The sequence below is a fragment of the Narcine bancroftii genome, chromosome 3 (genome assembly GCF_036971445.1).
Source record: "Narcine bancroftii isolate sNarBan1 chromosome 3, sNarBan1.hap1, whole genome shotgun sequence".
Lineage (NCBI taxonomy): Eukaryota > Metazoa > Chordata > Chondrichthyes > Torpediniformes > Narcinidae > Narcine > Narcine bancroftii.
Genome location: NC_091471.1, coordinates 123,787,604 through 123,802,683, shown reverse-complemented (window position 1 = coordinate 123,802,683; position 15,080 = coordinate 123,787,604). Strand labels below are relative to the sequence as shown.

Genomic DNA, 15,080 nt, shown 5'->3' with positions numbered 1-15,080 from the left:
ATTTCCTTTGTTGGGGCTGCACTCCATGTGGCAAATACTTTATAACTCCCTTGGTTTATTCTGTGTCGGTGATGGGAAGGTTTTGTGGAATGAATTGTTAATGACAGGCTTATGGGCTCCGAAAGACAATTCTAACTGGAATACTTGAGGATGATCCTGTTAAGTTTCAGGTCAATGGTTTTCTCCCTGGAATGTTACTAATTTAAGATTTTAATAATGAGAAAAGATGGTGAAGAGTGATGATGAAATACTTTAAGATGGAGATGTTCCATGTATGATATTGAAGTGTGCAGGGGGTAACTCGCTACTTAATAACCCGGATCTAAATGTTACCCAGGTCTTTTCACGTTTAAGTATAGATGCTTGGTTATCATGAAATCTCGTATTACTGCTCGGGCAGTCAATTGGAATCTAAGATGACTTGCCTCCACTCTGGCCACCTCATAACCCAGAAAACCAATGAACCCAATGCTGTACAAATGACGTCCACACATTGGGCAGATGGTGCCTGACAAGGGTGGGTAGTTTGTGAGGTGGTGGACTCCTTCCATCAATTATGCAGGTCCTCTATGTAAATCTGATGCCTAGATTTAAGGTTCCATTTGCTACTTCTCCACTTTGAATGGTCTTAGACTTGATGAAAAATGCATTCATCAGCAGACTGGGTCACAACTATATAGAGCTATTAATGGGTAAGATGACACTCCTCTGTGGGGGTAGGGGGCAGAGGGAAATCAACCATTTGATTCTATACTGTATGTGGCTTTAAGTAGTGGAGATCTTTCCCATGTTCTCACTTAGTTCTACTTTATTAAAGTGGCTAAAATCTGCACTCAATCTTTGCCTCAATTGGCTGTTTTTCCTTAAACTGTTGAGGTCTATTTAAATTCTTTGTGCCAGTACTCATCTGAACTGTTAATTTATTGTGGATGTTGGCTCTTCTTGTCAAGATCTTTTTGTTCATCACCAGTCAACTGAGGGAGTAAATAATGAATTTTAATCAATGTGAGAACATTGGTGAAATTATGAATGAATCCTGTATTCTGTTTGTGATGGATCTCTCTGAAAGCAAAATAAGTAAATGTAAATTGATGAAAAAAAGAACAGCAAATGGATGAGAAGCAGAAAATAGTAATGAAATAGCATCTGGTATTCTTTCTGGAACATTGTTTACCGGCTTGTCTTGTGCACCATTTGTGGATTAATTTATTGGCCTGAATCTTGTGGCTAAAAACAGAAAACTACAAAATTAGGACTCCATGTTAAAGCAGTAGTCATTTTCTTGACTTCTGCATTCAGCTACTCTATTCCTGAAGGAGTGTCCCAGTGCACGTATTCCCTAGCAGTTGTGAATCAGTCCAGTGGTGTGGACTGGGGGGAATAATACCTATGAGGAGAAAGTAAGTGAAGGTAAAACCATAATTTCATTGGGTTGAATTAATTTTTTTATTTAATTTTGTTTTAATTTTGATATCTTATTTCCTTTAACAATTTTGAAATGTTGGCCTTTTCAATAGATTTTAAGTGTCTTTGTATGTCAGAGACATTTTAATCTCTTTCATTGCTTTAGCTGAGAAATGAACCCCAACCGTTCTCAAAGCATTCTGGTTTGTTTTATTCCAGCAGTCTTGTGTTGTCCTGCAAATATTTGATCAGCTGAGAGACCCCTTCCTGAAGGAAAATTGCCCCTTAGGATGTCTAGTTACAAATTTATTTATGGGCAAATAACCAATGAACTTGGGTGGCTTGCAAGCTTGTGCAAGGTCTAGGCAATTATAAGGCTAGTCTAAAATATTTGTTGACTTTATCTTTCCAAAAGTTGAAATGTAATTGATGTAGTTCAATTTGTCCTTCTTTTTTAACAATTTTTCTTTTTTTTTAGTATGCATTGCATCAGGAACAAAGGTGGCATTATTTAACAGACTTCGTTCACAGACCGTCAGCACACGGTATTTACATGTAGAAGGAGGGAACTTCCATGCCAGTTCACAACAGTGGGGAGCATTTTACATCCATCTATGTTAGTATTGGCAATTCTCCTTGTCTACTTTATTGTGCAATATTTGTTTTGTACTTCATTGTTAAATTTTGAAAGTTTTAAAAAAACATTTGCTTGACAGAGGAGAATCATTCTGAATGTTTGACTTACAAGGTAATGGACAATCTGTAAATATGGCGGCTGACCCACAAATTTGGGCTGGAAACGTGTTTGTTAATTACTCACGTAACAAAGATGCAAGAAAAGTCTGTCTCTGATAAATGATACATGTGCTTGCAAAGCTACGTAGAAAATGGGAGGCATTTAAATGAGAACTAAGGAAATATCAATAAAGTAATGCCATCTTTTTTTAAAATGGGAATTGGGGAAAAAAATTGAAAATAGAAGGGAATTAGGAATTTAAAGAGATTAGTATTCAGAAAGAATTTACACTGGAAGTGTGGCTTGGTGAATAGCAATTTGGCCTGCAAATCTGAAGCTGCTTCTTTCAAATCTCACTCTGAAGATTTGTGCACAGAAATGGAATCCAGTGCTGCACCATTTGAACCTGCAGGGTTTTTTTAGGTGAGCTATTTGGCCCCCAGATCATTGTAAAAGGGCCTTAATGTCTGGCATCTTGGTTAATATTTCTTTAACAAACATTGTCACTAAAACAATGTGATCTGAGAGCTGTTGCATGCGGTGGGGCTGCAAATGCTGAAATCTGAAGCTAAACACACTTTACTGGAGGAACTGAGCAGGTAAAACAATGTCAGTGGGAGAAAAAGATGGTTGACATTTTGAGCTGAAGCCCTTTATCTAAACTGGAGAAATGTAGTAGAGAACCTGGAAGGTTCCAACATTGGCGGCTTTTGTCTTCGAATCACTCACACAACCCTGTATGGCTCATCATCTTCTGCCTGATCCTTTTGTTTTTCTTGGCTTTCACTCCCTTTCTGTGGCATCTGCCTATTTACTTGTCTGTCTATCATGTTACTATGCTCTGTTAAAATGTAAGGAATCAAGATTGAAAAGTGCCTTATTATATTTTTTTAAAAGTGGTGGTGAAATAGATTTCCAAGCGATCTTAGTTTAAATGCAGGTACAGGAAGTATTAAGATGAGGGGTTTTGTTACAAAAAGGATTAGACTAGGCAAATGAAGACTGTTAATTGAGATATTGTTGATACCTCATCCAGCTGTACTGCTCTGGCTATTGTGCAAGATTTACATTCAAGTGTGATCCATGGGATGGAGAGAATGAATGAATTTGGCTGCAGTTTAAGAAGACAAAAAACAACTTTGTGAAATGGCAATCTAGCTTGTAAATAATTTATAGTAATCATAGAGTTCAAATCAAGCACAGAAGTGTGTACATTGCCATAATTGAATGCTCTGTACGTAAATCTTGTGTAATTGAGCTTTTTAAACTTGGAAAATGTGTGCTGTTGTTTGTGTTCTTTGCAATATGTTTAATGATATGAAACCTTGCATTCTAGATCAGTTCCTTAGCTCTTTAATATTGGTTATTGTGCACGAATGTCCCAAGTTTCTCATTAATCAAGATGGTAAACAATGTTCAAGTTCTAATGAGAGAATCCTACAGTTTAATCACTGTTACAGTAAAGCAATTTAATATGGTATGGGTCCTTTGAATTACTTTGAACAAGCTGTTCATCTATACATTTGAGTTTGAAATATCTTGCTTCATCCTTGGCTGTGTATCTTTCTGTCCTAATCATATTATCTCCAGATTTAACTACTTCAGAACACTTCTAATGGGCCACATTGTTCTCACTATAAATTAGATCTTAGAACCTTGTTCTAATACAAAAGCAAATAGAAAAGACAATTACAGATGCTGAAAGTTTGGAATTTAAAAACAAAATGCTCATCAAGGCAAGCAGACAGGTTCTGAAGAGTAAATAATTCAGATAATTGGTGTTATGTAATTGGAGTATTTTTAATTCCACCATTTATCATCATAACCAACACAAGCTTCCAGACAAACATTGCTTTGGCTTTTACATTTTTCATTCTTTTCAAGTTCCTCTGTGGGGGAACGGGTGTGTGGCATGATGGCATAGAAAGAGGACGTGGAACAACACCTCCCCCTGACAGAACTCATTAAAACACGAATTACAAGTTTTGGAAAAAGTTTTAAATATATTTAAAATAGTAGTGAAAGTGTCTACCTTATAACTATGAGGAAAGTTAAAGCACAAGTAGGGAAGAAAGCAACAACAAGACAAGCTGGAAGTATGGAAGAAACGTGGCCTACCTTACAAAGTGAGCCTCCAGGCTCGAGTGCAGCCCGATCCCAACGGATGTCGCTGGGTAAGGTATTCTTGGCGCCGTTGCCAGCCTTGTGTCCCGTGGCGCAAGGTGGTGCCAGCAACCGACATCAACCTTCCCCCGACGTGGAAGACTCTCTGCGCTTGCGCAAAATTCCGTGCATGTGCACAATGACCGAACCGGCCCAGGCTGTGGTGGGACCAAATTCCCACCGGCCTAGTGATGCTGGGGCAGGAGGGGGTCCGTACCCGCAGTCGGGTGGCCTCGATTGTTTCAATGGTGGAGGAGGAGGAGGAAGAAGATTTAACCCTGAGCAATTATTGGAGGAGGCTGCAACTTCAATGGAGGATAGGCCTCAAATGTAGAAGTTTGTTTTATCTAAGTTAGACTTCTCATCTCACACCTGTTTTAAATTACATTGTTAGTCAAATTGGAAGCTGGGCTACACAAGCGAACCAGGGATTCACTGAAATGCGAGGTGCGATGACTGAGTTATGGAGGGAAATGGCTACAATTGAAATGGATGTGTGTAAATGCCTTGGAGCAGTTGGTAAAGTGCAAGATAATTTTTAAAAGCTTGAAGAATTCCTGTTTTGATTGTAAAGATGAGACGGAACAATATAAAGAAAGATTTGAACAGATTGAAGATTCGTTCACTGGTTGGGAGGTAGAGAAGTCATATCTGTTGAAAAAGATTGACACTTTGGAAAACCAAAGCCGGAGGAATAACATTAAGATTGTGGGACTACCAGAAGCTATTGAGGATTCGAACCCGCTTCAATTTTTCCAAAAATGGATTCCTGAGGTCTTAGGAGCAGCGGAATTTCCAGATGGATGGAATTGGATGGAGTGCAGTCATTCTGATCCAGTGCTTACGATATCAAAACCGAGAGACAATTTTGAGACTTGCAGTTCAGAATGCTAGACATAAGAGTCCATTGATTGCCAAAATAACAATTTTTTAAAAAATGCTGACTATAGTCAAGATATTATTAAACGTGGTAAGGAGTTTAATTCAGCTAAAAATGTTTTGTGACAGAAAGGGTACAAGTTTGCATTCCGTTACTCTGCGGTGTTGAAAGTCTTCTATGGAAATTTCAGTCTCAATTTTTTGATAATGGTCATGCGGCTCTTGTTTTTGCTCATTCTTTACCAGTAATAAGCAGGGTCCAGATTAGACCTCTCAGCAACAAGTGGTGATACCTGGAGGAGGGTCTGAGAAAAGAGAGATGGAGAGAGATGGAGATACAACATATTGATGATGATGATGAGCAGGTTAACCGTGCAATGGAGGCAGCTTTTCATACTTGATATGATTGTATCTTTTGATTATTGATTGATCTGTTCAGGGTGGGTGTGGCTTAACTGCCAACTCTTCTGAAGTCATCAGCCACTTGTGGTGTTGGTCACTCCCATGTAATTCAGGGGTACTACACTTACATTGTTGCAGTTTTTCTTTTTTTATTGAGGGTTTTTATTTTATTTAGGGCTCTTTATTATTAATTTATGGAGTTTTTTCTTTTTAATTTTGAACTATAAGGGCCACTACTCTGAGGGAGATTTCAGGCTTATGGCTAATTTGAATTTTCCAACTTTTAATGTTAACGGGCTTAATAACCCGATTAAAAGAAAACTGGTATTAGCTTACATTAAGAAGATGAAGATTGACATCGCATTTCTACAGGAAACACATTTGACTGATAAGTAGTATCAGAAGCTGAAAAGAGACTGGGTTGGGCATGTATAGCATTGTCTTTTAATTCTAAGACAAAAGGTGTTGCTATTTTAAAACATAAAAAGTTATCTTTTACATTGAACTCAGTTTTTGCATCAGCAGGTAGTGTTGGTAGCAAATTGTAAGATTTTTTCCAGAGGCTTAGATATTGATGAATGTTTATGCATCTAATGTGGATGATGAGGTGTTTTTTTTTAAACTTTATTTATTCGTTCAAAATACAGATAATAAGTAACATATATAACAATAGACAAAGCATGAACGTTATATTTTATATATATTAAAAAAAAAAGAAAGAAAAAAAAAGGAAAGAACCCCCCCCCCTCTTTCAGCCCACTCTCCTAAGGAGAGCCATAAAGAAAAAAGAAAAAAATAAAGAAAAGTAAAGCATACATATTAAAATCTAGTCAATATAAATCAAAATGTAAATATTCTGAATATAACAACCACCTATTAATTAAAAAAAAACCTATAATTATCTGTGAAACATTTGTAATTTTTTCCATTATTAAACAATATTTCATCTCATTATGCCAAAATTCTCAAATTTAATCATTTCAGGTAAAATCATATCTCTACCGAACACATGTTTTACAAAAGATCAAACTTGATAAAAATACGCTTACGCTTAATCGGACTGTTTAAACCCCGAACATTAAAAGTAGCAAACTTCAACTTTGACATATCCACTAATATTACTAAAAATTAATAATATCAATATATAAAGACTCAGATCAATGTAAATAGGCCCTCCAATAGGAGAAAAAGAAACCACAAATTAAAGTCTAAATAAATTGAAAATAATAAAAAAAATAAAAAGAAAAAAAAACTACCATAAGGTAGTAATCCCTAAACAAAAGTTGGGTGTGGATCACCCACCAGTGGCTGATGACTAGTAGAACATAGAGCAAATTTGTCCCTCCCCAACCAAACAAAGAATAACAACAAGATATCATAATGACATAAAAAGAAAATAAAAAGTTTCTATTAATCCAAGAAACTCCAGACTCTGCGACCCCATTTCAAGGAAACGGACTCTTTCCATTCCCATTTCTGCCGTTTCTTCTATTTCCAGAACAACCAGATTTTTCTTTAGGAGACAATGGTGGACTACGTCTTTGTCCTCTTACATCTGGCAACGAGTCAGCAAAACTCATTGCTTCACACTCATTCTCAAAAAACCGAGATTGAAAATTTCCACAAAACACCTTCAACACTGCCGGGTAGCGAAAAGTAGACTTATAACCTTTGCACCACAAAACTTCTTTAACTGGATTAAATGGATGCCGACGCTGAATAACCTCTTGACTCAAATCAGGATAGAAAAAACTCTACTATTCTGAATCATTAACGGAACTTGTTGTTGTCTCGTGTTTTGCATTGCTAAACGAAGTATCGTTTCTCTGTCCAAATAATTCAAGCATCGAATTATCACGGATCTCGGTGGTTGACCAGGCAGAGGTCTTCTTAAGGCTCTATGAGCTTTTTCCAATACCAGAGCTCCAGAGAAAAATTCCTGCCCCAGTATTTGTGGAATCCATTCGGTAAAATAACGAAGAGGATCTTGTTCTTCCATACCTTCTGGCAAACCAACAGTCTTCACATTATTCTTTCTACTTTGATTCTCCAAATAATCTACTTTCCTCTCTAACTCCCTCTCACGTTCTCGCAATTCTTTAACGATTCTTCCACCTCCAACACTTTTTCTGTATTAGAAGCCACTTGTTGTTGACATTTCAAAAAAGCAGCCTGAAATTGTTTAAAATCCTCACAAGATGCTTCCACACGTATTTTAACTGTATCCAGTTCCAAACTGAGCCTCTGAGACATTTCATTCAGCATAGGCTGAATGATGAGGCTTAGCTGTTTACATTGTAATTCAGAAAAGCTCAGCCCTGCTTTCTCTTGCGTAGTGGCAGAACCAGGTAACTGCAGCTCCTGCTGCATCTCAACAACAGGCATTTTAACAGTTTTACTGCGGGTCTGGACTCTCAGCGACGGCACCCCGACTTCCTCAGGCGCTCGACGCTGGTCTCCCCCCCCCCCCCCCCCGCAGCCCGTTGTTGTTGCAAAAACTCATGGAAGAGATCAAGATATTCAGATTGGAGAACTTCCTGAGACATTTCAAGCAATGACGTCGTCTTCTTGCGTGCCCCCTCCGTTAAAGTCGGCAGGCTGCTAGAATCAGGATCCACATCGGGGGCACATGCACCTTCCTCCTAAGAATGGGTAATTCCAGCGATGTCCTTCTCCTGGTGAGTAGTAGTCATTTTTTCAGCTCCCACACGCAATCTCTGGTTTAGGCTTGAAAGAAAGCAAACCGGAAGTTGTAGCAGACTGTTTAGGCTCTAAATCTTCAACACTCCGAAAATGTAGTTTCTTCTGTACTTGAGGTTTAATCTTTTTACCATTAATAGCCATAACAATTCTTTGATACTTTAAATTAAGTTTTAAAAAATTTAAACCTGAAAACAAAGAGTTAAAAACAGGTTCCTAAAAATCTGGTCAGAGAGGTTGAGATCACACATCTAAATTCTACGCCATCTTGCCACGCCCCCAGGATGAGGTGTTTATGACAGGGTTTTTTGAATTTGAATCAGGAATATGACAACGTTTTGATGGTGATTTTAATTGCTGTTTGGACCCCTTATTGGATAAATCTCCAGAAACGTTGGGTAAAGCAAAAATGGCTAAACAGTTGTCAATAGTAGCAAAAGAGTTGAATTTGGTAGAGATCTGGAGGAAGTTAAACCTGACAGAAAAAGACTTGTCTTTTTATTCGGCCAGACATTAATCTTATTCTAGAATTGATCTATTTTTAGCATAGCGCAATTACAAGATAGATTTACTCAAGCTGAATATAAAAGTAGGATATTGTCTGATCATTCTTTACTATCACTTTCCTGTACAGTTCTGACAGAGTTGAAACAACATATCATTGGAGATTTAATACAATGTGATACAATGGGACTGAAACGACCTGAATTTATTGACAATATATGGGAACATATAAAAACGTTTTTGCAAATAAATGGAAGGGTTGTTACAGTGTCAGTTTGTGTTATGGGATGCTTTAAAAGCTTACTTGAGGGGCCAGATCATTAGTTATTCAGCCAAAGTTAAGAAACAATATTTAGCAAAGAGCCAAGATTTGGAGAAGAAAATTGACAAATTGGAAAAGAAAGTACAAAGGGACATAACGGAAGATTTTTTTAAAAGTTAAAGTTAAGATATAATACTTTACAAACATTACAATTTTAGAAACTGTTAGAGATCTAAACAATGTTATTGAGTTAGGTGAATGTGCCCATAAAGTCTTGGCATGTCAACTGAAAACTGAACAGACTTTGAGGACTATTAATGCTGTTAGAAAAGATACAACTGTTTCATATAAACCTCAAGTGTTTGATGATGAATTTTGTTTATTTTATAAAGATTTATATACTTCTGAAGCTGTACTTAATAATGATCAGATTGATGCATTTTTGTCTAATTTAGATATGCTGTTGGTGGAAGATAAAGAGATTAAGGAGTTAGATGTTCCATTTAATGAGATGGAAATTAGAGGCATTGCAATCTATACCTGGGGGAAATCCCCAGGCGAGGATGGTTTTACTTCTGAATTTTATAAAGAATTTTTTGATTTATTGTTCCCTGTATTAATAAGGGTTGTGAAACAGGCCACCAATATCAGTTCTTTTCTGGAATCTTTATCTAAGGCATTAATTACTGTAATTCCAAAAAAAGATAGAGACCCATTAAAAGTTGGATCTTATCAACCAATTTCTTTATTGAATGTCTTCCTTGGCTTGGCTTCGCGGACGAAGATTTATGGAGGGGGTAAAAAAGTCCACGTCAGCTGCAGGCTCGTTTGTGGCTGACCAGTCCGATGCGGGACAGGCAGACACAATTGCAGCGGTTGCAAGGGAAAATTGGTTGGTTGGGGTTGGGTGTTGGGTTTTTCCTCCTTTGCCTTTTGTCAGTGAGGTGGGCTCTGCGGTCTTCTTCAAAGGAGGCTGCTGCCCGCCAAACTGTGAGGCGCCAAGATGCACGGTTTGAGGCGTTATCAGCCCACTGGCGGTGGTCAATGTGGCAGGCACCAAGAGATTTCTTTAGGCAGTCCTTGTACCTTTTCTTTGGTGCACCTCTGTCACGGTGGCCAGTGGAGAGCTCGCCATATAATACGATCTTGGGAAGGCGATGGTCCTCCATTCTGGAGACGTGACCCATCCAGCGCAGCTGGATCTTCAGCAGCGTGGACTCGATGCTGTTGACCTCTGCCATCTCGAGTACCTCGACGTTAGGGGTGTGAGCGCTCCAATGGATGTTGAGGATGGAGCGGAGACAACGCTGGTGGAAGCGTTCTAGGAGCCGTAGGTGGTGCCGGTAGAGGACCCATGATTCGGAGCCGAACAGGAGTGTGGGTATGACAACGGCTCTGTATACGCTTATCTTTGTGAGGTTTTTCAGTTGGTTGTTTTTCCAGACTCTTTTGTGTAGTCTTCCAAAGGCGCTATTTGCCTTGGCGAGTCTGTTGTCTATCTCATTGTCGATCCTTGCATCTGATGAAATGGTGCAGCCGAGATAGGTAAACTGGTTGACCGTTTTGAGTTTTGTGTGCCCGATGGAGATGTGGGGGGGCTGGTAGTCATGGTGGGGAGCTGGCTGATGGAGGACCTCAGTTTTCTTCAGGCTGACTTCCAGGCCAAACATTTTGGCAGTTTCCGCAAAGCAGGACGTCAAGCGCTGAAGAGCTGGCTCTGAATGGGCAACTAAAGCGGCATCATCTGCAAAGAGTAGTTCACGGACAAGTTTCTCTTGTGTTTTGGTGTGAGCTTGCAGGCGCCTCAGATTGAAGAGACTGCCATCCGTGCGGTACCGGATGTAAACAGCGTCTTCATTGTTGGGGTCTTTCATGGCTTGGTTCAGCATCATGCTGAAGAAGATTGAAAAGAGGGTTGGTGCGAGAACACAGCCTTGCTTCACGCCATTGTTAATGGAGAAGGGTTCAGAGAGCTCATTGCTGTATCTGACCCGACCTTGTTGGTTTTTGTGCAGTTGGATAATCATGTTGAGGAACTTTGGGGGACATCCGATGCGCTCTAGTATTTGCCAAAGCCCTTTCCTGCTCACGGTGTCGAAGGCTTTGGTGAGGTCAACAAAGGTGATGTAGAGTCCTTTGTTTTGTTCTCTGCACTTTTCTTGGAGCTGTCTGAGGGCAAAGACCATGTCAGTGGTTCCTCTGTTTGCGCGAAAGCCGCACTGTGATTCTGGGAGAATATTCTCAGCGACACTAGGTATTATTCTATTTAGTAGAATCCTAGCGAAGATTTTGCTTCAAAAAAATTATTGAATGTAGATTATAAAATAATGGCAAAGGTTTTAGCTAATAGATTAGCTAAGTTTTTACCGAAATTGGTTAATGTAGATCAGGCTGAATTTATTAAAAATAGATATTCAGAGGATAACATTGTTAAGTTGATTTCTTTGATCAATGCTTCTTGGGAGCAACCCAACCAACCTATGGCAGTGGCTCTAGATGCAGAAAAAGCGCTTGATAGAGTGGAATGGAATTTTCTATTTAAAGTATTAGAGAAATTTAAATTAGGATCACTCTTTACTGCTTGGGTGAAGGCATTATATAAAAGCCCATTGGCTAGGATGGTGACAAATGGACAAATATCTTCTTCATTTACATTGACTAAATCAACTAGGCAAGGCTGTCCTTTGTCAGCAGCCTTATTTGCATTGGTCATCAAACCATTGGCTCAAATGATTAGACAGGATGAAAATATTAAAGGTATCAAGGTAAATTCAGAAGAATAGTGTATTTGACGCACCCTGAACAATCTTTGGGATATCTGCATATGCGATTGGAGCAGTTTGGTAAAATGTCAGGATACAAAGTTAATTGGGAGAAAAGTGAAATTATGCCGTTGGTAGAGGAGGATTATTCGGCTTATAAACAAAAAGCCAAACTTCGGTGGTTTGACAAGATTAAATATTTAGGGATCATTGTGGATGTTAATTATCAACTTTATACATATTCCATAAATCTTCGTCCGCGAAGCCAAGCCAAAGAAACATATTGAATTATTTGCCTTTATTGAGTAAGATTAAACATGATTTGAATAGATGGAAAGATTTACCAATAACTCTGATAGGACATGTTAATAGTATAAAGATGAATATTTTTCCACAAATACAATATCTATTCCAATCAATTCTTTGCAAACTTGCAAATATTTTTTATGGATTTAAATGCTTTGTACGATCGTTTTTGTGGAAGGGAAAATTGGCAAGTGTCATTACAGAAATTGACTTGGAGGTATGCCTTAGGGGGATTACAATTGCCACATTTCAAAATTATTAAGAAGCAGCCCAGTTAAAATTTATTAACAGGATGTTTGATACTGATCATCCTTTGATCTGGGCTAAAGTGGAGATGGCTCAACTTTTCGAACAAAATGCAGATCAATTGATTTATAAATCAAACCTCTGTCTTTTACAAAATTATCACTTACCAGTGTTGAAACACTTAATGGAGATGTGGCAGAACAGGAATCAGATTGTCGGAACTAAAGGTAAAATTTTTGCTAAGACTCCATTGTATCAAAATAGATTATTTTCTTTCTCGATTAATAATCAATGTTTGAAATGGGAACAGCAAGGTATTAAATTGGTTCAAGACTGTTATGAAGCTGGATCTTTCCTTTCTTTTAATGGACTTGGAAAAATTTGGAATTAAGTCAAATACATTATTTGCATATTATCAAGTTCGTGCTTTATTATTAGATAATTTTAGGTAGCTTTATCAATGAATTTTGAAGCCTTAATTACAGAGGGAGGTAAGAAAGGATTTATTTCAGAAATGTATGCTTTGTTACAATGTAGAATGAAGAATCCAGATTTGTATAAATCAAGAATTAAATGGGAAGAAGACTTAACAATTCCAATATCTTGGGAGGAATGGATGATCATGTGTGAAGACAGTATGACTAAATTGATAAATGTGAGATATAGATTGGTTCATCATAATTTTCTTCATCAGTTGTATTTAACTTCTGAGAATTTATAGAAATATGGATTTAGTTCTTCAGATTTGTATTTTAGATGTGGTAAAGAGACTGATTCTTACACTCAGTCTGGCTTTGTGAAAAGGTGAAACCTTTTTGGTGTAGAATTTTGGAATTTTTGGAAGGTTGGAACTTGATCTGATGTTATTTTTACTTGGATATGGCACAAGATTGATTTTGGATTTAAAATTGAATAAATTTCAACTTGCATTTATTCAACTGGCCTTAGCGGTGGCTAGGAAGTATATAGCAATTACCTGGAAAAATGAAATTGAGCTGAATATCCAGAGATGGTATGCTGAGTTGCGATCGTGTATTCCATTGGAAAAGATAACTTATAATTTACATGATAATTATTCTATTTTTTGTTAAGGTATGGGACCCACACATGAAATGTATGGGACCCACACATGAAATGTATGGGACCCACACATGAAATGTATGGGACCCACACATGAAATGTATGGGACCCACACATGAAATGTATGGGACCCACACATGAAATGTATGGGACCCACACATGAAATGTATGGGACCCACACATGAAATGTATGGGACCCACACATGAAATGTATGGGACCCACACATGAAATGTATGGGACCCACACATGAAATGTATGGGACCCACACATGAAATGTATGGGACCCACACATGAAATGTATGGGACCCACACATGAAATGTATGGGACCCACACATGAAATGTATGGGACCCACACATGAAATGTATGGGACCCACACATGAAATGTATGGGACCCACACATGAAATGTATGGGACCCACACATGAAATGTATGGGACCCACACATGAAATGTATGGGACCCACACATGAAATGTATGGGACCCACACATGAAATGTATGGGACCCACACATGAAATGTATGGGACCCGTAGTGTAATAAGGGTTTTTTCTTCTTGGGAAGAGAGGGTACCCACCACAGCAATGAATAAATAAACGACCATATGGTAACTCCATTATACTTTATTTGGAGTAGTTTGTAAAGGGGGGAGGGTACGAGGGAGGGGGGAGGGGGGAGGGGAAAAAGTTTTGTATATCTATTTTCTAACAAGTTTGTCTACTCTACCTTTAATAAATAAAATATACAAAATAAGTTCCTCTGTAACCTTTCTGTTCTCTATATTTCTTACTTCCTGCTGTATAATTCTCACCTCTCTGCTTCCCAAATTCTCTCCTGTTTGCCTTTGAATTTGATCATTTCAAGATCAATTGCCATGTTCAACTGGACTAGTGCTAGGCTCCAGAGCTCCCTTCTTTAACTCTTTAGTGTTCCTGACAATTGGCCAAGCTTCTGATAATTTGCCTTACAATTCAAAACCAAGAAACATTATCTAACTCAATCTAGGATTGTGCCTTCAACTTCATATAAACCTGCTGTTTAAATACAGACTTTGACATTTTACTGGGGTGTGATTGTTGCTGGCAAGGTACCATTTATTGGCACTAAAACATTGAATATAAAACTCCATGCTATATTTCTCATCAGGATAGGCTGCATTTATAGAGAGAGAAATGGAAATAACTATTCAGATTGAACTGTTAGCAGAATTCAAGATGGTACACACCAGAGGTGCCAAAGCAAAGAACCAAGAAGTTGACTTATAAAGTTTCATTTAATGCTAGCTACACTGTCATACAAGGATCTTGTATCAGCCATATATCAGGAGGAAGCAGGTAGCCTTGACTGAAGAACATCTGCTAAAATATTGGTTTATTTTTTAAAAAAAAAACAATAGTATGAATTCATTCCTGAGCCATGCTGGGATCTGAACTAAGCATCTTGGTTGTTAATCCAATATTCACAACATCAGATATTTGTACACATTCTTCTCTCTTTGAAATACATTTTAGTTGTTCTCAGACAGTTCAGCTTCAATTTTATAATTTCTGAACTGTCTCCCATTGCTGCTCCCATTTTCTTAACCTCTGCATATTTCACAGATTTGCATTTCCTTTTGATCCTTCCACCAACCCCTGA

At 38.1% G+C, this 15,080-nt stretch overlaps 1 protein-coding gene across 3 annotated transcripts in view; it reads left to right on the top strand.

Annotated features, from left to right (window-relative positions):
• Positions 1-15,080, top strand: part of rbpjb (recombination signal binding protein for immunoglobulin kappa J region b) — a 141,816-nt gene that overhangs the window by 80,224 nt on the left and 46,512 nt on the right. For all 3 annotated transcript variants that reach the window (XM_069925020.1, XM_069925021.1, XM_069925022.1), the window contains exon 6: positions 1,883-2,020. In XM_069925020.1, the coding sequence (XP_069781121.1) occupies positions 1,883-2,020 (138 nt within the window). The remainder of the gene's footprint in view (positions 1-1,882; positions 2,021-15,080) is intronic.